We start from the raw sequence: 25815 nt of genomic DNA, 5'->3' as shown, positions 1-25815 counted from the left end.
ATTTGACCTTCTTCATGGTTTTCCATCTGTAATTTGTTCTTAATTATTTCGTGTAGTTTATTTCCTATGCTAAGATATTTACAAAATTAAATTAAGCATAAAAAGGGTAAATTAGTCAGTTCACAATTTTTTATATAAAAAATAAATAGGTCATAAGAATTGTTACAAAAAAATTAAAATAAGGGATGTAAGCGTAATATTGTAAACCACAAGGGAGGTTAGTGTTACGAAGTCAAACGTGAGGGAGGTCTCTGAAATTATCCCTTGAAAATTTTATAAGTTAACAAGCTTTTGAAGATGAAGAAGATATACACATGACTTTTTTAAGCAAATATTTTTTTATATCGAAGTGAAAGAAGTAAAGGTTTTTATAAGCATAGCACAATTTCACACAATATGCGCGTTTTTAGACTCAATAATAGTATAATTCAAGAGATAAATTCGTAAAATCTGTTGGGAGCGAAAAATATACATCATGGGTTATCTGAGTCATATACTATTTCAATACGATGATGGGACAAACCTTAATGAGGATGTTGTGGACATCATTGGGACTATCATTGGGACTAGTATTAGAATATTGGTTACAAAATTTGGAGTAATTTGAAGCTTATTTGGATCAATTTTGAAGCAAAAACGTGATGGGATATCCACACAACAAATTATGTTGATCATCAGGATTTCAGCCACAGATGATGAGAAGATCCTGCGATTTTTCAGGATTTGGCTATTAAATGTTTAATTTCCTGGATTGTTTGTTCCAGGTTCTGGAGAAAAGGCTATATCTGCACAAGTTCTTTTAACGAGTCAAAATTTAAAGATCCTATTTGTGCAAATCACCCTTAGACCATTGTGTTCGGTCCCATATTCAACCTTTACTGACAGGCCATTTAATGGAAATCACCCAAAACTACCACTTGTTCACACTTTCCATTACTGCACTTTCAAAGCTCCCCCAACTGCCATAGCTTCGATTTCATCGACATAGCTAATATTAAATATACCTTTATCACTAATATTATTAATTCTTATAGAACTCTAAACCAATTTTATTTTCTCCTTCAAGCATTATTCCTTCTTAGTGTTCATCAATTCTGAGGTAAGTTTTTTTAGTTACATCTGTGATCCTAATGAGGTTTAGATTTCCTACATTGATCAAATGTTATCTCAACTTCGCTATTTTGAGTTTTTTGTCGGAAATTTGATTTGTAGTTTGTATTTTGTGTTTTGATTAAATCTATCAAGTAAAATTAGAATACATTTGAGTCATTCAGTGTATGCATCTGGAATATCATTTAGCATTTTTGGCACGGTATAATTTAGAGTTTGCTTGGCAAAGTTTACATAACATTTCATAAATTATGTCGGATAAGACAAAACTTAATCTGGAAAATGGCAGTATAAACTTAGATTTCGCTCGACGAAATTTATATTTAGCTTCGGCATATATATCATAACATGCCGAAAAAGGCGAACCCTTCAACACTCAACATAATCTGAAAAAAATACTACACGACTTATGCCGCTTAAACCCACTGAATTTGTGCTCAGTGAGACAAAAGTTTAATTTTTGAAAATAAAAATGTTACAGAACTTATGCCGAGCAAATCAGGTTTGAATATTTTCACTAAATGAGCAGTTGGGGAAAAATTAAAGACCGGCGAAGGATAATCCGTGCAATCATTTTTTGTGCGGAGTGCCCTTCAAATGCACTGGTCTTTAATTTTTGCCCCTTAAATTACAGGTCTTTAATTTTTGCCCTTCGCCTAAAATTTCCAGGTTTCTGATTCGAACTCTTGCTCAGTCAAAAATTTTTAAAAAATTCGCGGAGAATTTTCACTTCATTTTCGCCTCAAGGCAGAATTCTGCCTGAAGGTAAAATTCCGCCTGAAGGCAAAGTTTTGGCCAAAACTCTGCCTTAAGGTAGAGTTTGCTAAGGTATAGTTTACCCGCAAAACTTTACCTTCCTGCAAACTCTGTCCCAACGGGCATAATTTGTCTGCAAACTCTGCCTTAAGGTAGAGTTTTGCAGAGGCGTTTGTCGATAACCTCTGTCTAGCGAGATGGTTAAAAATTAAAGACCATCCCAGAATATGGCCATTACTGCGAATTACCCGATTTTTGAATACAATCTACTGTAGCAAATTACTATAGCGTGCCTTTGTAGCTACGAAATGTAATTAGCTAAAATGTAATTATACCCAATTTAAAACCCCTAAACGTTAGTCATTTATGTAAAATTCCCTACTATTAATGGACTATTAATTAAGCCCAAGCCTGAAAAGGGTAAAATTGTCATTTAACAAAACAGCCAAAAAGTCCCACTTGTTCACACTCTCCATTACTGCACTTTCAAAGCTTCCCAACAGCCATAACTTCGGTTTCATCGACACAGCCAATATATATATATATATATATAACTCTCAATCAATTTATTTTCTTCCTTCAAACATTGTTCCTTCTTCCTGTTCATCGATTCTCAGGTAAGTTATTTTCAGAAACACTTATGATCCAAATTTGATTTATATTTTTTTTTCCTCATCATTTCGCTATTTTGAGGTTTTTTGTTTGTCATTTCAATATTTTATACGATTGAATCTATCAAGTAAAATTACAATGCATTTGAATGTATACATCTGTGATGTGTACTACTTGAGCTATGCTATGTTTTTTTTTTTTTTTTTTTTTTTTTTTATTTATTTATTTTAGGTTGTTCTGTTATGTATGTCTGTTAAATATACTTTAATCACTAGTATATTAATACTTATATAACTTTAAATCAATTTATTTATTTTGTTCCTTCAAACATTGTTACTTCTTCGTGTTCGTTAATTCTGAGGTGAGTTTTTTCAGGAAACATTTATGATCCAAATGCAGTTTAGATCTCTTCATTTCGCTATTTTGAGTTTTTTTTTTTTTTTCGCATTTCAATATCGTATTTGATTGAATATATTAACTAAAATTAGAATGCATTTGAGTTGTATGTATCTGTAATATTACTACTTGAGCTATGCTTTTTTTTTTCTGCATTTCTTTTTTTAATTTTAATTAGGTTGTGTTTGGTATGTATGACGGAGAATATTCATGAACAAAACATTTTTACGGAAGAATGAAAGAAAATTACTCATGATTCCTTTATTTATGCGTGGAATTAATTTTCTTTACAAATATTTCAACTTTTAATTTTATATTGCCTACTCCAACGACACTCAAGACATTGTTATCAATTTTTAATACTAAAAATTTAATCAAAACGCTATCCGATTTACTAGAATATTCTTTTTTTTTTTTATAACTGTAATGTCCGAGTCAGCAGATTGATAAATACTACTCCCTCCGACACAAAAAGATTGTCAAAGTTACTATTTGGAAAGTTAAAAGATACTCCCTCCGTCCCATAATAAGTGTCACCTTAGCCAAAAACACGCATATTAAGAAACCAATAATGTAATGTGAAGTTTACCAAATTACCCCTATATAATAAAAATAAATTACTTTTACCTTTTGATTAGAGCATGCACAAGAAGTAAACCTTTTGACATTGGGAATCCAACAATACCAAGTGACTATGTGGCTTTTTCTAATCGTCATTTAGATGTTACTCTATTGTTTAAGGATAGAATTAAAAAAAACTAGTCAATGTATGTCTTCGTTTCCTAAAGTGACACTTATTATGAGACAAAATGTTTTGGCTAAGGTGACACTTATTATGGGACGGATCCACGGAGGGAGTATTTTCTTTGACCATAATTTTTTCAAATATTTTGAATTGTTAACTATTGACTTAGAAGTAATTTTTATATAGTTTCTAAATATGTAATTTCTATTTCAAATAAAATAAAAGATCCTATCCGAATTCACACCAAACATTAGTTAGTTTGACCCTCGTAATCCGGAACATGACAATCTTTTGGCACGGAGGGAGTATCTTTTAAAAAAATATTCACTCACCAAGGAAATACTGGAATTTTTTTTGGAGGAAATGGAAAATATTTTCTGTCAAGCACACATTTTTAAGCTTCTTATTTTTGAGCTGGATGGAGGTTGTTCAGGCTAATGTTTTTCATCTCCAGGGATATACGTTGAATTTAAACTTGTACATGAATCAATATCTAAGAAGTGTGCAAAGTGACAACTAGAAAATCTAAGCTTGACATGTACTTACTTACACATTTGGATTTGAGTGATTTAATTTCTCATGTTGTTGAGATCATTTATGTCATTTATATATTTTGTTGGTTCAAAGATATTTAGTTGCACTGACCATCTATGATTCTTTCAGATTCTCCTTTGTTATTGTGTTCAACGGACTTGCTGCAAATGGCTGCAAATGCAACTCCTGGCTTCCAAATTCAAGCAACCAAACAATGCATTCCCGCATCTCACGATATTTCAAAATTGAGCAATATAAGTTTCAGTTTTGGAAGTAAAAGAAAATCATTTACTGATTTTAGAGGTTCATCTTTTATCTCGCTCACAAAGCCAATCCATAGCTTCAAATTGGCTCCTAGAAAATTTGAAAGGATGGTTACAAAAGCAATGTCTGGTGCAAATGAACAGGTGCCAGTTCCTGGGTTGCCTATTGATTTGAGAGGTTGTTCTGAAGTGTCTTTAAATTCTCCTTTAACTTGAGGTTTAGTGCAGAAGTTTAGAGTTCATACTTGCAATATGTGATTGTTATTTCTTATTACTGCAGGTAAGAGGGCATTTATTGCTGGCATAGCAGATGATAATGGGTATGGATGGGCAATAGCAAAGTCTCTTGCAGCTGCAGGAGCTGAAATTCTTGTTGGGACATGGGTGCCTGTATGTATATCTTTGACTTGTTTATAAAGTTACTATTATTATTTAATAGTGTGGCAAAGTGGTAGTCTTTTCTAATAATTTCATATTTTAGGCATTGAACATTTTCGAAACCAGTCTGCGGCGTGGGAAATTTGACGAATCGCGAGTGTAAGAATCGAGATGTTCTATATCTCCATTTATTCTTTTTTCCCACTCTTTTTCAGATGGATGTATTTTGATGTTTTAGGTTGCCCGATGGTTCGTTGATGGAAATTGCAAAAGTCTACCCACTGGATGCAGTCTTTGACACTCCAGAAGATGTTCCTGAGGATGTAAGATAAACTATTCTCAGTATCCTCCTCAAGTAGTTATAGATAAACTATTCTCAGTATCCTTCTCAAGTAGTTATACAGCAACTATATAAGTTTAATCATTCTTGGTGAAATTTGTATGATGCAGGTGAAAACAAACAAACGTTATGCCGGATCCTCAAAGTGGACTGTCAAGGTATTATGCTTTACCTACTTCTTGTTGTTTCTCATATTTTTCAGCTGGATATGCCTGCATGCAATCATATGTAATTGTTAGTGCTCATGTTAAATGAAACTTGGTTCATGCATGTTAAGGAGCATTCAAACATATATCGGATATTTCTGGTTGTCTCAGACTCTCAGCATTCTCCACCATGTCTTTGTACTTTGACATGCATATATTGTTAGTCTTCTATGAAGGGTCTTCCGGAAACAGCCTCTTACATTCATATATTATATATATTGTCGTGGTGCTACAGAGAATATAACATAGTACCAAGACACTAGAAGTTTTACGTCAAATCTTCTTGAACCTTGGCTTCCTACAATTATTGGGCCAAGTAGATATGGTTAGGAAAGACTTCATTATATATGCATATTGCATAATTGCTGGTGAGTGCTGGTATTTTTGTGGTTATCAGTAAAGACTTAACTATATGCTATAGGCATCATAGATGCTGAAACTTGTGTTTGGTTATCATTACTTGAAGTACCATATTCTGCTACTCTGGCATGTAACATCTCCAGTATTTTCTCCATTTTTGTGGTTGAACTATATATGTTGCGCATAAAGTAGTAAAGCAGTAATGTATGTTAGGGAATGCATTATGTCAACAGAGCTGATAAACTTGGTAAATAACCTTGCAATTTCTAATATTATAGGAAGTTGCTGAATCTGTAAAACAAGATTTCGGCACTATTGACATCCTCGTACATTCACTTGCAAATGGTCCAGAGGTACACTTCTCCTTCTTCCTTTCATTGTTTACTGTAATGCCGTTTCCAATCATCACGAGGCCAATAACTTTTAAGTATTTATTGTAGGTTAGCAAACCTCTATCAGAGACATCAAGAAAAGGATACCTTGCAGCTATATCTGCCTCCAGTTACTCCTTTATATCTCTACTAAGGCATTTTCTTCCCATAATAAATCCAGGTAAACTCTTGTTAGCCTTCTATTGTTTTCTGTTATTTTAGTAAAACAAAATTAGTGCATCCCGTGCTCTTCCATCAGGCAACAACTTTTCTGAAACTGTTTTGAAAAACAATAAAAAACTGAAACTTTCAAACTATGTCCTTACCTTGCAGGCGGTGCCACCATCTCTCTAACGTACATTGCTTCTGAAAGGATTATCCCTGGGTATGACTGTCCTTAATTATGTAGGTTGAAGTTTCTTAATTTCTCTATGTAGGATAAATATTCTTCTTGAATTTACAGATATGGAGGCGGTATGAGTTCGGCAAAAGCTGCTTTGGAGAGTGACACAAAAGTAAGTTTGTTGTTAATTTTATTTTTGATAATCCATATCTCATTTCCTTTAGCTTCAACATGAGCATCGCTTAAGAGTAATTTATGCTTTGGTGAAGGTCCTGGCGTTTGAAGCTGGAAGAAAGCACAAAGTCAGAGTCAACACGATATCTGCAGGTATGCATCACAACCCTCAGTTTTTACATAACTTGCTGGTCTTTGAGCTCTGGAATTTTGCTGCACAAACCAATTCAAAGACAAGCTGCATTTTCAAAGCTTGTAGTTTATTATCATTTCAGGGGGAACATGTTATCCATATTTATGTCTTCAGTTCCATTACAAACTAAAACTATTTAAAAATATATTTGTTGGAGAACTACTTCAATCATTTATTGCTTGTTCGACTCACATAAAACATTCCAACTTTGTGGCTTCCTTCTAATGTGCTCGGTTATCCTAAATCTTAAATTCCATTGCCAAAAGCTAAATAAGTAATTGCTTTCCAGGTCCACTGGGAAGTCGTGCAGCAAAAGCTATTGGCTTTATTGACATGATGATAAATTACTCATTGGAGAATGCTCCTTTGCAAAAGGAGTTATATGCTGGTAAGTCAGATGCTTAATATTTATTTTCCATTAAGAATGCTCAAAACAACCACAATGCAATTAGCGCTGTCAAGTGGTTTCTCTTCATCTTTGTCAAATGAATTGTCTTTCAAAGTCATCCCGGCGTATGTATGGGGTGGTTGGGAGGATTGGAACAGAATGTAAATATAGCCTCTCATCTTACTTTGTATTTTTGTTTCTATTGCTTCCAAGTATCTAACCTGAAAATGGATCTAACAGAGGAGGTTGGCAATGCTGCTGCTTTTCTGGCATCTCCTTTGGCTTCAGCAATCACTGGTGCCACTGTGTATGTCGACAATGGTCTGAATGCGATGGGAGTTGGAGTTGACAGCCCAGCTTTTTCGGGTCTTGACATCCCAAAAGATAATAAGAGCTAGTGTTGGAGGCAATACTAACAATACTAGTATGCCTTATGGTGATTTTAGGGAATTTTCTTATTTGCTAAGCGGAAACAGAAGTCAGCTTTTGTATCTGTCATAGATTCCTGATATATGTCATTTCAATTCGGTGAGTGGATAGCAAGTGCTGGTGACATTTTATCTTTTTCCAAAGGGAACTTCATTTGTATGAGGTCAATGTCAACATTAGCTGTGGTCCTCGTTATCTAGTCTTTTGCTAGCGTTTTAAAGAAAAGAAAAATAATCTTCTTTTATGGATTTGATGAGTTTAAACCTTCTCACTCTCCGCATCCAAAACACCTGCTGGGGTTAAGTTTTTTAACACACGTAAAGCCTCCAATTTGCCACGAGCATCACCATAATGCACTCAATCGCCTATTCGTAACAACACATTCAAGATCGTTTTGTGAGTAGTCAATTCTGTCAGCTATTGAATTTTCAAATCTCATCACTGTTGTGTACGCCTTTTGGTAACGTTGTTCAACATCTGCACAAACCATCGTCATCCAGACGTACCATAAAAACATATAACAGGGCCAAAGTTCAAACGGAGTCATTTGGAAACAAACACTAAATTATTACTACCAGCCCCGTGTCACCATTACTACAAAGAGAACATTTTACAGTAAGCATAAAGCTCACTTGTGGGGTTTCCCAACATTCGAATTCCCAAGTCCCCTTCCCCACTATGTTACAAGAAAGGAAAACAATTCAAATGACAACAATGTCCGTTTGGTACCTCTACGTCTATTAACCAAAGAGATATTGGCCAAAAGGGCGAGGGGAAATAAAATCTGATGGCAGTAAACAATCTCCTAAATAGTTAACAAATAACTATGGAACACCCTGCATCATCTCAAAGTGGACAAGCTGCAGCTAGTCCTGTGTGAGCTTTCGCTTTCCTTTCCTAATGGCAGCAGCTCTTGCAGAATTGTCAGTTTCTGGGGAGTCTTCAACTACAGTCTGCTCTTGCAAAACCAGACCACGATTCCTAGATAACTTCCTTATCGGTGTTGTTGAGACAGCTTGTTCATTATCTACATCGTTTGATGCCGGTTGAGAATTGGCTGGTATATCCACTTCATTTCGGTGTGGCATTAATTCATCACCAACATGAACAGAAGCCAACATAAGCTGCATACGAAAGGGCGAAAATTAGATCATTATCGGATTTAAAACAATCATGTAAAAGGTTCACGAATGAGGGGCAAAATGGCAGAAAACCAGCTTAGTACACTAGACAGCTGCTAAGAGAAAACAGCGAACTTGTTATGCATCACAGATGAAAATGAGTAGATGGCAAAACTGATCAAACACCTATTATGCAAAATCTATAAATTTGAGCGTTGATGTCATCAACAAACTCCAAATCCCTGGCCATTAGGTTTGTGTGAGAAACAAAGTTTTAATAGAAGATAGAAAGTCATTTTGGAGTGCTAATAGGTCAATATAAACAGAAACAAAATATAAACCACACCAAACATCCACAGTCCTGTATAATTTGAGAGAGAGAGATGGTTTGAAATACCTTCCAATCCTGGAAGTCAAATCTAAAGACAAAGTGGTTATAAGAAACCTGCCCAGAAAGGACTGCATTAGATGCAGGAGCATTCCTTGGTGCTGCATAAACATTTGTTACTCAAGTCATGAAACAAGAAGAGGCAAAAGAAGAAATTGAAACTCAAAACAATTATGGATGTAAGAAACTTACAAACCCTATGACAGCGTTTGTCATCAACAGTTATGTCAGCCCGACCATCTTTAATTAGAAATGATAGGGCAAACAAATTTTCAACTGTTTGTGCAAAGGATCTTCTGTTCAAGATCAAGTTTTCAAGCTTGACACACTTATGCCTTCTTAGAATTTGGAACATTGTAGCCATATTCTTGTCGGTCTCTGTCTTGTCTTCAACAGTTTCATCTAGCTGAAAATATATCAAGATATCTTTAGGATACAATGAGTATCACTGAAGTAAGAAAAAGTTAGCTTGTGGTTTATGCGGTTCAGAGAAACTAAAGATGAAAAATGTCTGCCGTCAGCATGTAAAACAGAATGAGGAAACACGATTGCAAACAGAAAAATAATTTAGCTATGGAGATCTACAAGATAATATTCAGGTAAAATGGCTAAACAATTTTAGTGATAGACCCAATTCTCCTAGAGACTTTAGCTTTTAGATAGTAAACATAAGAGTAAATTACTTTAAATGTCTTCAAAATATATTCTAGCTTCTGGTAAGGGGGGAGGGGTAATTTCATAGTCCAAATTCTCCACAAAATCAGCAAGGATGTGTAAAGGCTTGTAAATCAGAGTTTATACCTCCTCGGGGCGTTCACTTTCTGTTGGTATCACACGCTTTTTACGAACCACAGGATTGCGTTGCTTAATTTCAGTGTTCATAGGTCCAATCCTGTGAAAAATATAGATTAACATCTGTTTCAATACACAAAGAAGTAGCTAACAAGAAAGAAGATGGATGATTTAACAATTACATAGTGCAGCATCCAGGAGCAACCCTGAAAACATGAGAGACTGCACGACCAACATCTTTCCAGTGTATAGAGCTTCCATCCTCTTCTGTCCTGCTACTAGATCCACCTTCTTGGCCAAAGTCCCTAAGTAAGCAACTAACAAAATCTGAAGGGGTCACTCCTCCATTACTATGTGCTTTTACAGTTGTCACCAACGTGTTTGTGATGTCCAGCAAGGCCTCAGCATCAGCAACCTGTTCCCTAGGTTTTTGTACTGTATATAAAAGAAATAAACTTCTAAACTGAATCCTGAATATTCAAACATGATAGTACTAATGAATCATCAGGGTTGTGAACCCAGAAAAGCTTAAAGAAAAAGTTTTTGTTTCATTTCTCAAAAATTAAATAAAAGCTGAAGAGGAAACAACCAAATGTACATTTCTCAGACTCCAAGTTTGGAAGAAATTATCAGACATTCCATCAGCTTTCCGAAGAAAAGAGACATATTTCCGCTTACACTTAGCTTTGTTTATTTTATTTTTGTTTGCGTAAAGTTTTAACTCAGCATATAGAATAAGATTTGAGAAACAGGTTAATCCAGCGAATCAATCATACTTATGCCAGCAGGTAACGAAAGGCAATCGATCCAATTACTAAAGAAAGAACCTATTTTCAAATGCACTAATTCTTTGGCCAAATAACCATGAGAATTAGCAACTGAACACTGCAAAATTTTTATCTTCTGCAGTAGTACTTCAAAAAAATACTGCCAAACAAAAACAAGTTGAACTCTAAAAAACGAGAGTGTAACTTAATTATAGATGGAGAGAGAATTCAGTGCACAAATAGCACAGGCATAGATAAGCTGCATTTAGAAGAAAAATTATTACATAAAGTATCAAATATCAGTGCACCAGAAAAATAAAACTCGAGCCAATACCTTGCTGATGTAGCCTTTCAACTTCCTCAATTATTGATTTAAATCTATCTGAATCAGCTGTTGATATATTATCCCTCTCATCTGCAACAAACACACAAATATTAACGCCTAATCATGCAACAATGACATCAGCACCCAAGGCATTTCATGGAATTAACTTATTAATGTGAAATAGTCACCACTAAATCAAATTTGGAGTGTTTTAGCTCCGATGGGAAACAAGTTTTATAACTCCTCAAAAAAGAATAAAAATTGGCTGCAAACAAGTGACATCATTCTAATAGAGGCAAAACATAAAAGCAGATGAAAAGGAAGTTTTCTCTACGAATAACATGAATTGTGTGAGAAACAAACTACTAAATTTGTTCACAAATTCTTTGGAACTATTATTATTCGAAGAGACACACTATTTTTCTTTGATTACATTTGTTCAAATGAATAATAACTATTCCAAACTATAAATAATTGTGAGTTCTAGTATTGTTAGTAGTTTCTACCTAAACTTATCTCATAAGAAAAGAAATCCATCTCTGAATTCAAATTAGATGAGTTGACTGCTTACTTCGAACCAAACTATTCTTTTTATGCTTAATACATCGAGAGTCCCTTAATCTTGTCACTAAATTTCATTTACTCGAACTATTGCTTGTTCCAATTGAGCACCTGAACACATGATAAAGTGTTCCTCTTAGACACTTTCAATTTAAATTATGAAAAAAAATTGCGTGTGTTCTCAAGCGTCTATTACGTAATTAGGTTAACCACATAAAATGGTCATCTCATTTTATTATCCACATAAACTTGAATTGGGAAAGGCCTGAGGTTTCAAAGCTTATTGAGGCTAATGCCTATCATTAAAGGAGGTGTCATATTTTAAGTGGTCAACTTATTTACGTAACGGAGTTTAGAACACTCGCAAAAGTTTTTCATAAATTTGAACTGAAAGAATATAATAGGAACAATTTATCTAGGGTATAAATCAGCAAGTTTGTCATATTTTAAGTGGTTAAATTATTTACGTAATGGACACTTGAGAACACTCACAAAAGTTTTTCAAAAATTTGAATCGAAAGTATCTAATAGAAACAAGTGTTCTAAATGGAACAAAACCATAAAGTGTCTAAATAAAATTTACCACGAAGCTAAAGGAGTTGTCAATGTATCAAGCCTTCTTTTTACAAAGACAGAGTATTACATTACACATAAAAGGTTCTAAACTTAAACAAACAGCAATTCGAGTGTCTAAATGAAATTCACTAGCAAGTTTAAGCGGTTGTCAGTGTATTAAGCCATCTTTTTACACGGACGGAGTATTACATTACACATAAAAGGTTCTAAACTCAAACAAACAGTAATTCGAGTGTCTAAATGAAATTTCCCGGCAAGTTTAAGGAGTTGTCAGTGTATTAAGCCTTCTTTTTACACAATCGGAGTATTACATTACGCATATGTATAAGCGCACATTGTATCGGCTGAAATCGCACGAAAGAGTTGTATAAGCGCATAAAATTACGCGTGTGCATTGTGTATTTGCTACAAAACACAAAATGTAGCTTCATATCGTAATTTTTTGAAACTATAGCTATGTATCGTAAAAACCGTCAAAATATTTGCCACGTCTCATAATTTTTCCTTCTTTTTACACAGACGGAGTACCACACTACACATAATAATCAAAACAAATTCTAAATTCTAGCACAAAAAGGAGCGAATCTAATGAATTTACCAGAAATCCGAGACTTAAAATTGAGATAATGAGAGCGAAGAACTCTTCGCCCTATTATAGTTTCTTCATCCACTGAACCGTTGTTGTTGTTGTTGCTACTGCTAGCGCCATTCACTGGTTCGCGTTTTGCAATTCTAACCATAGCTTATTCTCGAAGCTTCTGAATTAGGGTAAAAATTGGTGATAGAAGATTCTAGAATATACGAAGAAATTGAGAAGAAGAGTTGTTGAAATTGAAATTCAGTGAAGAAAAATGGTTAAATTTGAAACCCTATTGAATGAATTTTCAAAAAGAGTTGAAAACTCCATTGAGGCGGGCTGTTAGGAATTTCCCCCTTTCCCATGTCTATATGCCTGTATAAGTTTTGGGTTTTGTTCTCTACTTGGTCCTTAATGTATAAAAATGGTGAAAATGGTCCTTAAAGTATGTGAAAGTACCAGATACGCCCTTTATGCATGTGTGTAGGTCCAAATGTGACCTTATAAGTTTTCTAATTATGTTCAGTTTGTGTAAAATAGAGGCATTTATGGCCCAGTTAAGTAATGATAGGGGCATTTTTTCAGCCAAATTGTAAACAGAGGGCAAATTTTGTGAATTCACATAATATATTTTATGAGTGATCAATTTGGGCCTAAGTTACATAAGTAAGACAGTTACTATTTTTGTTTTGTTAAAATAAATTGAGGCCCTAATCTTCTTCGTCCATACACAATCTACTTAACTTAATTGAAGATATTATAGGCTTCCTTTCGTACTCCATTGAATATATTCACCATAAAAAAGTAATTTTTCTGCAAAGCCTTCTCGATGTATCGAAAGCTTTCTCGTAGCTCATTCAGGTGAGGTGAGGAACTTTGACGGGGTATTGAAATCGGATTGAACGAAATATGAAGGTACCTTTGTTTGTAGTTTGATAGCTCACATGAGGTGCACAATCAAAGTAGTGATTATATTTACGGAAAAGGGCCAAAATTACCCCTGAACTTTGAAAAATAGTTCATCCATACCCTTCGTTATACTTTAGGGTCAATTATACCACTGAGTTATACTATGGGGTCAATTATACCTTACGTGTAACTATTGCCACGTGGCATCATCGTATACTTCAAATTATTTTACCCTCAAATAATTTTTTACCCACTATACGAAATTATTTTTTTTCAAATTTAAAACTAATACGAAATTTTTATTTTTTTTTTTTGAAAAATTATCCATATTATTTTTCTTGAAAAAAAAAAAATTTGGGTCCGATTGAGTTATTTTAGTGGGTAAAAAAATTATTTGAGGGTAAAATAATTTTGAAGAATTTTACGATGATGCCACGTGACAATAGTTATACATTGAATGATAATTGATCTCATAAAAGATAACCCAGTAAGCAAGATAATTGGCCCAAAGATAAGCGAAGTGGTATGAATGAACTATTTTTCAAAGTTCAAGGGTAATTTTGGCCCTTTTCCGTTATATTTATTTATGTGGCTCGAGACCAAACTAATCAATTTATGAAATACATTTAAGGACTATTTTAATCATATTTATACATTATGGACTAAATGGAACCAAGGCACGTACATTAAGGTTCATTTTCATTTTTCTCTAAGTTGTAGTATGAAATGCAATTTATGAGTTGTGGTCAACGCGGTTTACAAGTCACTGTTAACGAATCTGATTCATAAGTTGCAATTGTCAAAAGAGATGAGGGCTCGCGTCGTAAAGTCCGATTTACAAATCACATATAATTAATAAAATATATAGGTCTTATCACAACTATTTATTAGACAATTATAAGTCGCAAACATCGTCCGCAAACTATATAGGAGAGATAATCTCCACTAGATAAATTCTCTGTTGTCGTAAGCAGGGGGTTTCGAACCCGAAACCTCCATCATGTAAGCCTCATGCTCAACCAACTAAGCCAACCCTGCAGGTTTTACAAGTACTAAAATTTGGACCTTATGATGAATTATTCAAGAAAACTAAAGTGACAGATAATCAGAAAAACTACACATATAAGGTTATGATTTTTCAAAATATTTTGATTATACAAATTAAAAGAATACATCACAAACATTTTTTATAAGATAATGCATAACAATAGATTACTACTAAGAGCCTGTTTGGATGGGCTTAAAATAAGCAGCTTATAAGTTGTGCTTATAAGCTGGAAACAGCTTATAAGCCCAAAAAAAAAAAAAAAATTGGGGTAGGCTAACTTATTTTTTTAGCTTATAAGTTGTTTTCAGCTTATAAGCTGCTTTAGATAAGCTAAGCCAAATGGACCCAATTATTTTTTTGGGCTTATTTCATGCGCAAAATGGCTTTTAAATGATTTGACTGCCAAACACTCAAAAGTTTAAAAACGAATTTTATAAAGAACTTATAAGCCAATCCAAACGGGCTCTAAATTCATAGGGCAATGACGCTTGTCCTGATGACTGGTGGCATATTGTAAACCTCTAGAATACGTTTGACGACCTCGATCTATTCCGTTTATCAACATTAATCAAAGTCATCAACCATATGCTAAAACTTGTAAAATATGCCACCAGCAGTAACGGCGGATTCAGGATTTTTAGTGAGGGGGTTCGAAAAATAAAAATGTAGTGTTTGGTTTTGATCTTGGAACTTTAAAGTGAATTTTGAATCCCCTAAACCATTAAAATAACCTTTATTTCTGTTTTCAGGATATTCAAAATACATATATGTACATAAAAAAATTATTTTTATACATACAATGTAATTTTTTACCGAAGGTATTCGCCGCCCCTGCCAGATAGGCTCGACATGCTTCGTTGCAATACCCTTTGGAATAAAGCGTTACACAATAATATTAGCAAGAAAAATACCTTATTACTCACTTCCATTTGCTTAACATCAAGATTTCAAATTTAATTCCCATTCACAACTTGTGTTCTTATCCTATTGCAGTTGAATGGAAGAATAGCATCAAATTGTACGGTACTCGAAACAGCAACTTGATTGAGGTGGCTATATTTATTTGAAGCCATGTCGTAAGTGTCTGCCTTGTCACATGTATAATGCTCTCCCCCAATCCATAGATTAATATTCCATTGGAATGTTTGTGCCACTATATTCCATTGCACTAGATTCTCTAATTCTAGGGCAATCACAAAATTGCTACTTCCCCTACTCAAAATAAAATAAAATAATTAGGCCTTCGAGCTAAAGTTAAGCTTCTATAGTGATTCAGACCTTCAGGTTTGAAGTTACATTTTGACAGTTCAAGCTTTAAACTCAAATAACTGAAGGAAGAGGTAGAAGGAACGTGAGCGGTTTGAAGTTTTTCAAATCTAGCTAAATTAAAATATTATTTAAAAATTGATTAAAGTTTAAATAACATATATCTAAAAGTAGCCAATTGGTACTATTTCAACCAACACAACCCTTATAGAATGACTGATTTACGTAAATGTTCCTTTTTAGACAATCATTTAGATTTTGTCCCTATTTTCACAAAATGGTTCAAATATAGCCTTTGGGACTGTCAAATGTTAGAGTGTCGTTTAATGTCTATAAAATTTTAGATCTTAGTATAATGTTTTCTCATAAGACTTTAATTTGCTCAAACGGAATCTTTAGATTGTGATCTAAAATGTTAATAAAATGTAAGAGAACTAAAAAGGTCATTTACTAAACAATTATATGAGAAAAGGCCCAACAGGCAAATATTCTAGTTGAAAATCTACTTTTAAGTCGCACCATGGGCTTCTCAACTCGAGTCATAATTCGAGCTGTTAAAGATTATTCAAAATTAAAGCCACATTAACACTTACAATAGTGGCTAGTAAAGTAAAAATCAAAAACAAGAGTGGTAATGAAGATTGTCTAAGTGTTGTGTAAGTGATGTAACCGTAGTTAAACTGTTTAATTCAAGCAAGTTAAGTTGTCACACCGCATATTCCATGAAATGATATTCAATCTCAAGATGTGATATTAGAGGCTGGGTCAGAATCTTAATATCACGGGCTAAAGTTTTAGTTCTATAATAGAATCTATTACACTTCTGAAATTATGGTTCAAAATCTAATATTCAATTAAATTTTAGTATTTTTTTCATGATATATCTATATTTTGTATCGAAAATATTGAATTCAATTAAACCTGGTACTTATGTTCTACATTTGCCATCATAGAGAGAGTTTTCAAAGAGATTTCTATCATCCATAAACTAAGGAAATCCCACTCCAAAAACATCCTATAAGAATATCTTTCAATTTTTGTTCACTTTATTTCCCATTTTATGTAAGTATCTCTTATTGGGTTAGGCAGGTTATGATTTGATCTTAAAACTTGATGAAATTAATGCTTAAAATAGTGGCCATCAATTGAAGTTCTTTTCAACGAATACAACTACGGTTTTAGTGAAGGGCGATTCTTTAATCAGTCAATACTAAATAGACGTGGCTTACACTAAAGGTGTGAAATGAATTTTATGATAGTGACCAAATTTTCTTGCGCTAATAAATTAGTTATAGTTTCATAGTGGAAGAATTAAAAATTCTTTTAGAAATAAGGCAGTGTTTAGACAGTTTTGAGAATCCAAAGAGAATCTAAGGCTGCTTTATTTCCTTCTTGTCGTATTGTCTATGTTTGATGCCATGCCAATAAAGAAATCAAAGAAACTAAGTAGGCGTTTGGCTATAGAAATCAAAAACTTTTTCACTTTTTTTTTGGAATTTTTGAAGTTGGAGTTGTGTTTGGCCATAATTTTTGCAAATAGTATTTTTTTTTTTTTGTTGAAATGTACTTGTTTTGGTAGTGAAAAAAGTGAAAAACTTTTTAAAATTTTTTTTTCTTGTTTTTTAAATTACAAATACAACTTCAAGTTGTAATTGGAATTTTCATGGCCAAACACTAATTTTTGAAAAAAGTGAAACAAAAAATCCGGAAAAAAGTGAATAATTCTTATGGCCAAAAGGGTCCTAAGAAAGTGAGTTTTTGTTTTTGGTTTTTTTTTTTTTTTTTTTTAAGTTGAATCTCCTTTTATGGTTTGTGTATTTTGTTAGATAATTTATAGTAATATATATGAAATGAGATTATACCACAACTGAAGACGAAATGAGTTTGAAGGCTTGGTATTTTCAAGTTTTATTTAAAACTTGAATTTGAATGAACATATTCGTTCACAAAATAAGATGGATATTCAAAATAGTTAATTTTCTGACTCTATAAATTAGGTCTTCCTTCATGAAATAGCTATAAAAGATTGGCAAATATTAACAAATAGCTTTATTATATTCCGGAGAGAATTACGTGTCCCCAATCTGTATACATTTGATGCCGAAATGTTAATTTTTTTCACTCAAAAGTTATTTTTCTTCAAGTATACTTTCCTATTTTTCTAACATGTTTGTCTGATTTTGCTAATTCTTTCAAGATTTTGACTCTTTTTTTTTTGGGTACCTTCTTCTTTCTGCGAGTCACAGAGAAAATGCTTGAGCTTTTAGATTAAGAAAAAATAGTCTTTTAAAGATTGCTTTGAGCTAAAATAGAGAACACTACGTGGAGATGGAATCTCTATTAGCAATTATAAATAGTATAAATGTATATTTTCAGGCATCATTATTTTATAACATGTGGAAACAGAAAAAAATAGATTGATGGAATCTGAATTTTAAAGTAAATCATTTTCATGCATGACTATCTCTATCTCTTTATAAACATATAACAGAAGTATACGTTCGGGCATCATTATTTTTGTAACTAGGAAAAACATAATGATTATTCAGTATCTAATCTCCACTTGCTTAGTTGCTTACTACAATCTCTATTAATGTAATGGTTGAAAAGAAGAAGTCTATGTGTATTAAATATCAATTTCCATTATTGGTTATTAAGGTCAATATATGTTTCCCATTCCAATAAAGTTTTTTATTTTGAGAATTGATAAAAGGCCTTTTTCACCAAGTAATTGGCTACAAAAATTTCATTTTTTTTTTACCTTTTCTGTTTAGCTCGGCCGTATAACCATCTTTTTTTTTTCTTAGTGTCCTACACACTTTTTGGGGTCTGATTAATTCGGATTTCCACAAAAAAAAAATTGAAGATAAAACTCTCACTATCAAAAACGATTCTAACTGTTTATCACGTTCAAACCTGAGACCTTTAGGGCCTGTTTGGAAAGATTGGTGTAATTACTTGGGTAGTAATTACACAGCCTAGTAATTACACAGTAGTGTAATTACAACGACCTGTTTATTTGTCATAACGTAATTACAGTGTAATTACAAGTGTCTTTGTTTGGTTGCACAAGTGTAATTACACAGTTAGTTAATTTAAAAATAAAATTTAAATTGATATATATTTTTCAAATTAATAATATTTAATTTTAGTTAATTATAAAACTTAAAAGAAGACTTTTTTTGTGAGAACGTCATGGATTAGATGTCTGACAAAAAAATAATATTTATAAATATAATGCCATAACATTATTCAAATGTTTGTCACAAAAAATCCATCAAATATAAGTGAAAAATAAACAAAATGCAATGTGAAAGCAAATAACTTAAAATTGAAAATATAACCTCAATTCAAAATCCAAAAGAAAATGTTTAACATAATACTCTTATGTCAAATTCCAAGATTACATAAGTTCGTTCCAACGTAATTTAAGTACATAATTCAAAAGAAAAGGGAAACTATAAGTCTATAACCTCATTCACAACGAAATTCTACTTTAATAATGTCACTCGTTATATGCCAAGTTTGTTAATGACTCATTCTTTCCAATATTAAGAGGTGTAGTAGTTTCAAAAATTAGAATAATAACACGGTTATGCTAAATGAAAAAAATTAAAAAATACGGGCAATTACATGGAACCACAAGAAGTAAAGGTTGAGAATAAGAAGAAAGGAAATTAAAAATAAATAATATAAAAATAAAAATAATTAAAAAGTAAAAATAAAAAAAATAAAAAATCAAAAGAAATTAAAATAATAGAAATAAAAAATAAAATAAAAATAAATTAAAATAAACAAACTAAAAAGTAACCCTACAAAAAAAATCAAAAGAAATTAAAATAATAGAAATAAAAAATAAATTAAAAATAAAAATTAAATTAAAATAAACAAAAAAAACACACTAAAAAGTAACTCTATAATTACATGGTGTAATTATACCCAATTCTTACTCCCCCCCCCCCCCCCCAAACAATTGGGAGTGTAATTACACCCTATCAATTACACTTAATTCCCACTTAACTGTGTAATTACTTGGTCAAACAAACATGTGTAATTACACCCAATTCCAATTACCTGGGTGGCTTTCCAAACAAGCCCTTAATGAAAATACACACTTTTTATCACTTACCACCCCACCATCACCTTTGGTGGTAACCGTCTACTTAATGAAGATGAGATTATCTACAACTCTAATTAAGACAACTATGAACATTGATTATTCAAATATGACATTCGACATTCTTACCCAAAAACCATTTGACCTCCGGTTCATAATAAATACTCTATTAGTTACTCCCTCCATTCCATAATAACTGGCGTTTTAGGCTTTTCATTTTGTTTCAGAATAAGTGGTGTTTTAGGATTTGAAGAAGAAATTGATCTTATTCTTCCAAACTTACCCTTATTTATAATCAAGAATCATTAATAACTTTTCTTTTTCTAGGCATTAATTAGGGGTAAGTTAGTAAAAGTACTCATAATTTTCTAGGAGTAAGCAATTTCTTAAGGGGTGTGCATAATATAAAAACACCACTTATTATGGAATGGATGGAGTAGCATTTTTGTTTTGGTTCAAAATAAGTATAATCAAGAAGGATTTAATTGCTTCTTTTTTTCTCTCTTCAAATTTACCCTTATTTAGACAAGTGAGTTTTTATGTAATCAAGAAAGTATATTAATTAGGTAGTATTTAATTTAGGGTATTTTAATCAAAATATCTATTTCTTTTCTAGGAATTAGTGTTTTTTAAAGGAATGTGTAAAAGGCTAAATGAACATTTATTATGAATCGTAGGGAGTAATAAAGTTGAGATTCGATAACATTTAGTTTTTACAATAAGGTATTTCTACCACACTAAGTTGGCCACAATGACCCAAACTGTGTTAGCATGGTCACTTATGCTATGTTAATAGCATTGCTACCCTTCCCTTCAAATTTCGTCTTAAGTCAAAAGTTTATCTCTCATCATTCAATTTTACTTTTTCCCAATACATGGAGATTTCTCATAAATAATTAATGTTGATATTTTCCCTCCTTTTTGTTGAAATTCTTTTTTTTGCCATCAAAAAACCAAATACCATGTTGAGAAAATTAAGTATTTTTCCAACAATAATTTTTTTTTTTTAACAACAATAAAATTGATAAATTTTCTATATTAGATAGATGTAACAAAATTTTAATTCTCAAAATTATTACCTTGAACATAACACACCTATTATGATGAAATAAAAAAAATCATGTGCTTAATTTTGTTGTTACCCACCGTTAGACTGGTGTATGAAAAAATCATATTTTATAAAAATATGTTACTATTATAATTGAATTTTTCTTGGAATCAATGTTTCATATTAAATTTTCCTTTTATAACAACATTTTATTTATAACTTACTATTGTGGTAAACTTTTTCGTAAAATTACCTCGATCACTAAAGCAGCCAAAAAGTATCCGAACAAGTAATGTCATTTATAAAGAGATTTGACTGTATATTTTTTAAAATTTAAATTATATCAAATAAAATGACAAAATTTAAGTGTACACAATTATAAAACTTAAAACTATATATATATTGAAACTGTCGCCCCCTAGAGTATCATTAGCTCCACATAGGCCTAGGATCGAGCTGAGCCCAAATGAGTTAAGTTCAATCTAGCTTCTTACAATTAGAGCTGTCAAAACGGTCTGGCGCAGCGCATGCAGGCTAAGCTCATGCGGGCTTTGAAATTTGACGGGCCAAATAGGGCTGGCCCACCATTTTAATGGGCCTTAAAACAACAAGCGCAACTAGTAACTACGTGGGCTGCGGGCCTGACCGGGCCAGCCCACATTTTTTTATTTTTTATTTTTTATAATTCTTTTAGTAAAATAACAATCACAAGAAATAAAGTTGATGTTAATGAATTCAAAATAAAATCTACAAGAAGATGATACAAAATTATTAAATTATAGGTGAAACACATAAATACAAAAATAAAATATTATATATAATATAGAAATGTATTAAATGGAGGAGAATTGAAAAGGAGTAAAATACACATTGCAAGGGATAGGAGGGGGAAAATATAATACCTCTCTATAATAACATCATCATGTAACAACACTTCTCTATAATAGTTAAGTTTTATAAGAATCGATTTTTTATATTACATTTTACTCTACTTATCTATAACAACATTTTACCTATAACAACAACAATCGTCTTGTTAAAAGTACGCTCTTTGTAAAATTAACCCACCCCCCCTCTCGATAACAACTATCTTCTTTTTTGGTAATATAACAATTAATTATCTTTATAAAAATAGAATATCTATGATTACCAATATCAATTCAAGCGTTGTATCACCACTAAGAGATTGAAATCTACGAAACAATTTACAATTATAAATTTCTTCCATCAATGTTGAATAATTTTCAAGTAGTTTTAAAATGTGTCCCTTAGAACTTGAAAATTTATACATTTAGCTATGAATTTACTGAAATTATATTAACTTTCTTAAACATTTAGTTAGTGAATATATGGAAAATAGTATAAATATATAAAGTGGCACTCGGTAGAACAAATAGTTGTTTGGTGCCACTGGCGCAGGCCTCAATGTTTCGCCTGCGTTGCCTGAGATTGAATCCCATGGGGGCCACATTTTTATAATTGCTTTGTTTTCTACATTTAATTTGAGAATTACAGGATATTGGTCTTCCTTTCTTACTTTTCCTTATTTCTTCTCTCGTTTTCTATTTTGTTTCTTCTTTTCTTTCCTTTTCTTTATTTGCTGCTAATTGTTTTTTCCTCATGAGCTCTCCCTTAATTCTTGCTTCTGTTTTATAGATTATACTTTTTCTCTTATGTGATATTTTTCGCTTTTCGAAATTCAAAATTTTAATTTTGACTGTGTGTTTGAATATAGAATTTTTGAAATAAATTTACATATTTGATAATTACGTAAAACATACTATAAGTCACAATAAATAATAATTGTTAAATATTTAAAAGGCATATGATAAAATTACGGTCAAAGAATAACTCGTTCGACTCTTGAAATCACAACATCGTCTACAATGAGTACAGTTTCTTCGTTTGTATTAATTTTTTCATGCACCGCCAAAGTTTCTTCGGTTGCATTAAGGTTTTCTTCGTTTGGGTTTATGTTTTTTTGCTGTTGATGTGATCGGTTGTTGATGTGTTTGTTTGAATTCATGTTGGAATAAACGTATAGTAAAGTTTATAGGTGACATGTAAAGACTTTTCATCTTCATTTGTGTGAAAACATGGATCATATTTAGTTGCTCAATGTATTTTGGGAATAGAAATGAATCATTGTATTTATTAGTGTTCTTTTGGAGGAAAATATTGCAAAATCAGATTAAGGGTTTTGATAGTATTTTCACTAAGTATGGCCAAATTTGTGTGGCCATTTAGCAGCGTTCTAGTTTTATTCTCCTTAACCATCGGCAAATGATATATACTCTCATTTAAATTGTTAACTGTCAAAGTTAAATTACTTAGTTTGAATTAGATATTGGGTACAAATAAGTATTTATCAACTTGACTATGTAATTAGAATGATTTAATTTGTAATAATTTACTGTCGTGTACTCTATAGTAGGGGATTGCACTCTCATTGAGCTCAAGTAACTACGCATATTAATTTTTTATGCAAATAGCTCTCTCTATATATATGAGATTTCAAAAACGATTCTTTAAAAAAAAAAAAAAAAAACATATCCAAAAGACGACAAGAATTAAAGAATCATCTGTCTGCAAATTCAGCAGCACAAATATTTTGGCTAAGATCAAATGCTATACTTATCATAAAAGCATCATTTAATTCATTGAAGAATACAAATTGTCCAAAGTGTTGAAGGTTTCTGTGTTTAAGTAGCCCTTTGAACAATTTAAGAGGCAAAATAGATGGTAAGGTCCATCCAAAAATTGCATTTCCTTTTCACATGTAACACCCTTTTGTTTACTCATTAGCTGTGTTCTCCAAAAATAGTAAATAATAAATTATAAGGTCCTTTTCATAATTCTGTAAGTAAATAAAAATTATTAATAAAATTAAAGGTCCTTTTCATAATCCACCAAGTGGACGAGTAGTAAGTCGTTGATTTTGAGGTATTAATCATTGTTGGTGCTTACTAATTGTAACATGCTCTTTGTGCCCCGAATTGGAAATATAATACTCATAAGTCATACCAATAGAATATAAAAGTCAACAACGTTTTTTTTTTCTTGCATATTTGTGGCTATATAGGATTTCGTTTTCATTCTTCGTCCTTTTTTTTTTAAAAAAAAAAAAAAAAAAATTAGATTGAATACGTAAAAGATAAATATATATAGATAAATATTAGCCACTATATCGAGAATGTTAAAACCTGCAAATATTATTCAAAGTAGAATCAAACAAAAGTTAACTTTAGTATATGGCTATAAGCACAAACACAAAAAATAAAACAAAATTGAGGGTCGATTAGAGAAACAAATAAGAGAATTTGATAAAATACAATGATTATTTTAGAAGAAAAAAGGTTTTTTTTTATTCAGATAAGCGGCTTAGATTAAAGGGGGAGCTGTATGTGATATTCCTCTCTAGGTGGAGGTAATTGTGTACCTAAATTTGATTAACGATCAAAAAATTGATTGTAATCCTCTTTAGATTGTTTAAGCTATAATTTAGAAGTTGAAATGAATACTTAATTTAGGAGGATTATTCCTGTGCTATATCAACTAATTGTTGTTGAGTACTCCATTAATCATTCTCTTAATCAAAATGATAATCATAAAAGTTCCACCTAACACGATAATTGCTCATCAAAAAGAACAAAAGTTCCACAATTTTACCAATCCTTAAAAAATAAACCAAGACTTTCTCACGCTACATAATTCTTTTTATTTGTCTAACAGTGTAATTTTTGGACAAAAATAGTTCCGCCACCTAGCAATATAGCCTGTAAAGATTTCGGAGATTACTAAAATGTAGGCTACTAGTTAATCAAGATTGGAACAATTATGAAAAATTAAGTAATTAACTAAGGTGCTTTTCTTGTTTTTTAGCTTTTGTTTGATGCTACGTGGAGAATCAATAGGGTTCACTTCTTGTCTACTTTTTTCTGGTACAATAATAACAGCTAATAAGAAGCAGGCACTCGAAGAACAAAGCTTCACAACTTAATTAAGGAACTAGCTGGTGGTCTCTTGGTATTTATGCATATAACTTGTTTTGGATTTAAATTATATATATCGATAGTATAAAAGTTCTTTAAACCGTCAATACAGTTTTACTTGCTATAAAAAGTCATGTACCACCTATTGCAGTGGTAAGTCACGAGTTCATTGCTTAAATTGTCACTAAGCTATTGGAAATAGGTGAACAGAGTCATTTTTTCTGCGTCAGAAATATCACTTTACTTTTTTTAATTCAGTCAAACAGATCACAATTTTAATTAGCATGTTGGTCGTTGGGGTGTAATTAGTCATGGCTTTTCTTAATGGTTATGTTGCTCGAACACTCCAAAAATATTGTTGTTCTCTTGTCATATCCTATTTTGAGAGGATTTAATATGCTTCCATCGACGTTTTTCAATTGACTGTTAAAGAGAAAGTTTTGAACATAATGAATTTTGGGATAGAATCAATCAAGATTATTATTAATGAACATTGATAAAAGAAACGAACCAAAATAAAAGGAGTGTGTGTGCGTGTGAAACTTGGAAATTTCTAGAGATGAACCACTACAGGCTATTCAATCCCCACCGGCCACCATTATTCAGAATATAATTAAACTTGATAGAGTATTAGTGGATATATGCCATTCCTGATGAAATTTTTATGTTGACAGATCCACCCATAAACTATATTCTTCTTTCATCTAAGTGGTGCTAAAATGAATTGTTT

At 32.0% G+C, this 25815-nt stretch overlaps 2 protein-coding genes across 2 annotated transcripts; one reads left to right on the top strand and one right to left on the bottom strand.

Moving 5' to 3' along the window:
- The first annotated feature begins 968 nt into the window (after positions 1 to 968).
- On the top strand, positions 969 to 7869 carry LOC132049149 (enoyl-[acyl-carrier-protein] reductase [NADH] 2, chloroplastic-like). Its single transcript, XM_059439845.1, has 13 exons — positions 969 to 1099; positions 4283 to 4594; positions 4697 to 4806; positions 4898 to 4953; positions 5033 to 5117; positions 5245 to 5292; positions 5979 to 6053; positions 6141 to 6252; positions 6405 to 6456; positions 6535 to 6586; positions 6684 to 6741; positions 7071 to 7169; positions 7410 to 7869. The coding sequence occupies exons 2-13, from the start codon at positions 4321 to 4323 to the stop codon at positions 7565 to 7567; spliced, it is 1179 nt and encodes a 392-aa protein (XP_059295828.1). The 5' UTR covers positions 969 to 1099; positions 4283 to 4320; the 3' UTR covers positions 7568 to 7869.
- Positions 7870 to 8144: 275 nt separating this feature from the next.
- Positions 8145 to 13076, bottom strand: LOC132049150 (non-structural maintenance of chromosomes element 4 homolog A). The gene is made up of 7 exons (XM_059439846.1): positions 12727 to 13076; positions 11001 to 11081; positions 10082 to 10334; positions 9909 to 9999; positions 9300 to 9513; positions 9117 to 9208; positions 8145 to 8722 (listed from the first exon to the last, which is right to left on the bottom strand). The coding sequence occupies exons 1-7, from the start codon at positions 12866 to 12868 to the stop codon at positions 8465 to 8467; spliced, it is 1131 nt and encodes a 376-aa protein (XP_059295829.1). The 5' UTR covers positions 12869 to 13076; the 3' UTR covers positions 8145 to 8464.
- Positions 13077 to 25815: the final 12739 nt, after the last annotated feature.

This window comes from Lycium ferocissimum, chromosome 3, assembly GCF_029784015.1.
Source record: "Lycium ferocissimum isolate CSIRO_LF1 chromosome 3, AGI_CSIRO_Lferr_CH_V1, whole genome shotgun sequence".
In the NCBI taxonomy this organism is placed as follows: Eukaryota; Viridiplantae; Streptophyta; class Magnoliopsida; order Solanales; family Solanaceae; genus Lycium; species Lycium ferocissimum.
Note: the sequence above shows the minus strand (reverse complement) of the source record. Positions and strands in the feature narration are given on the sequence as shown.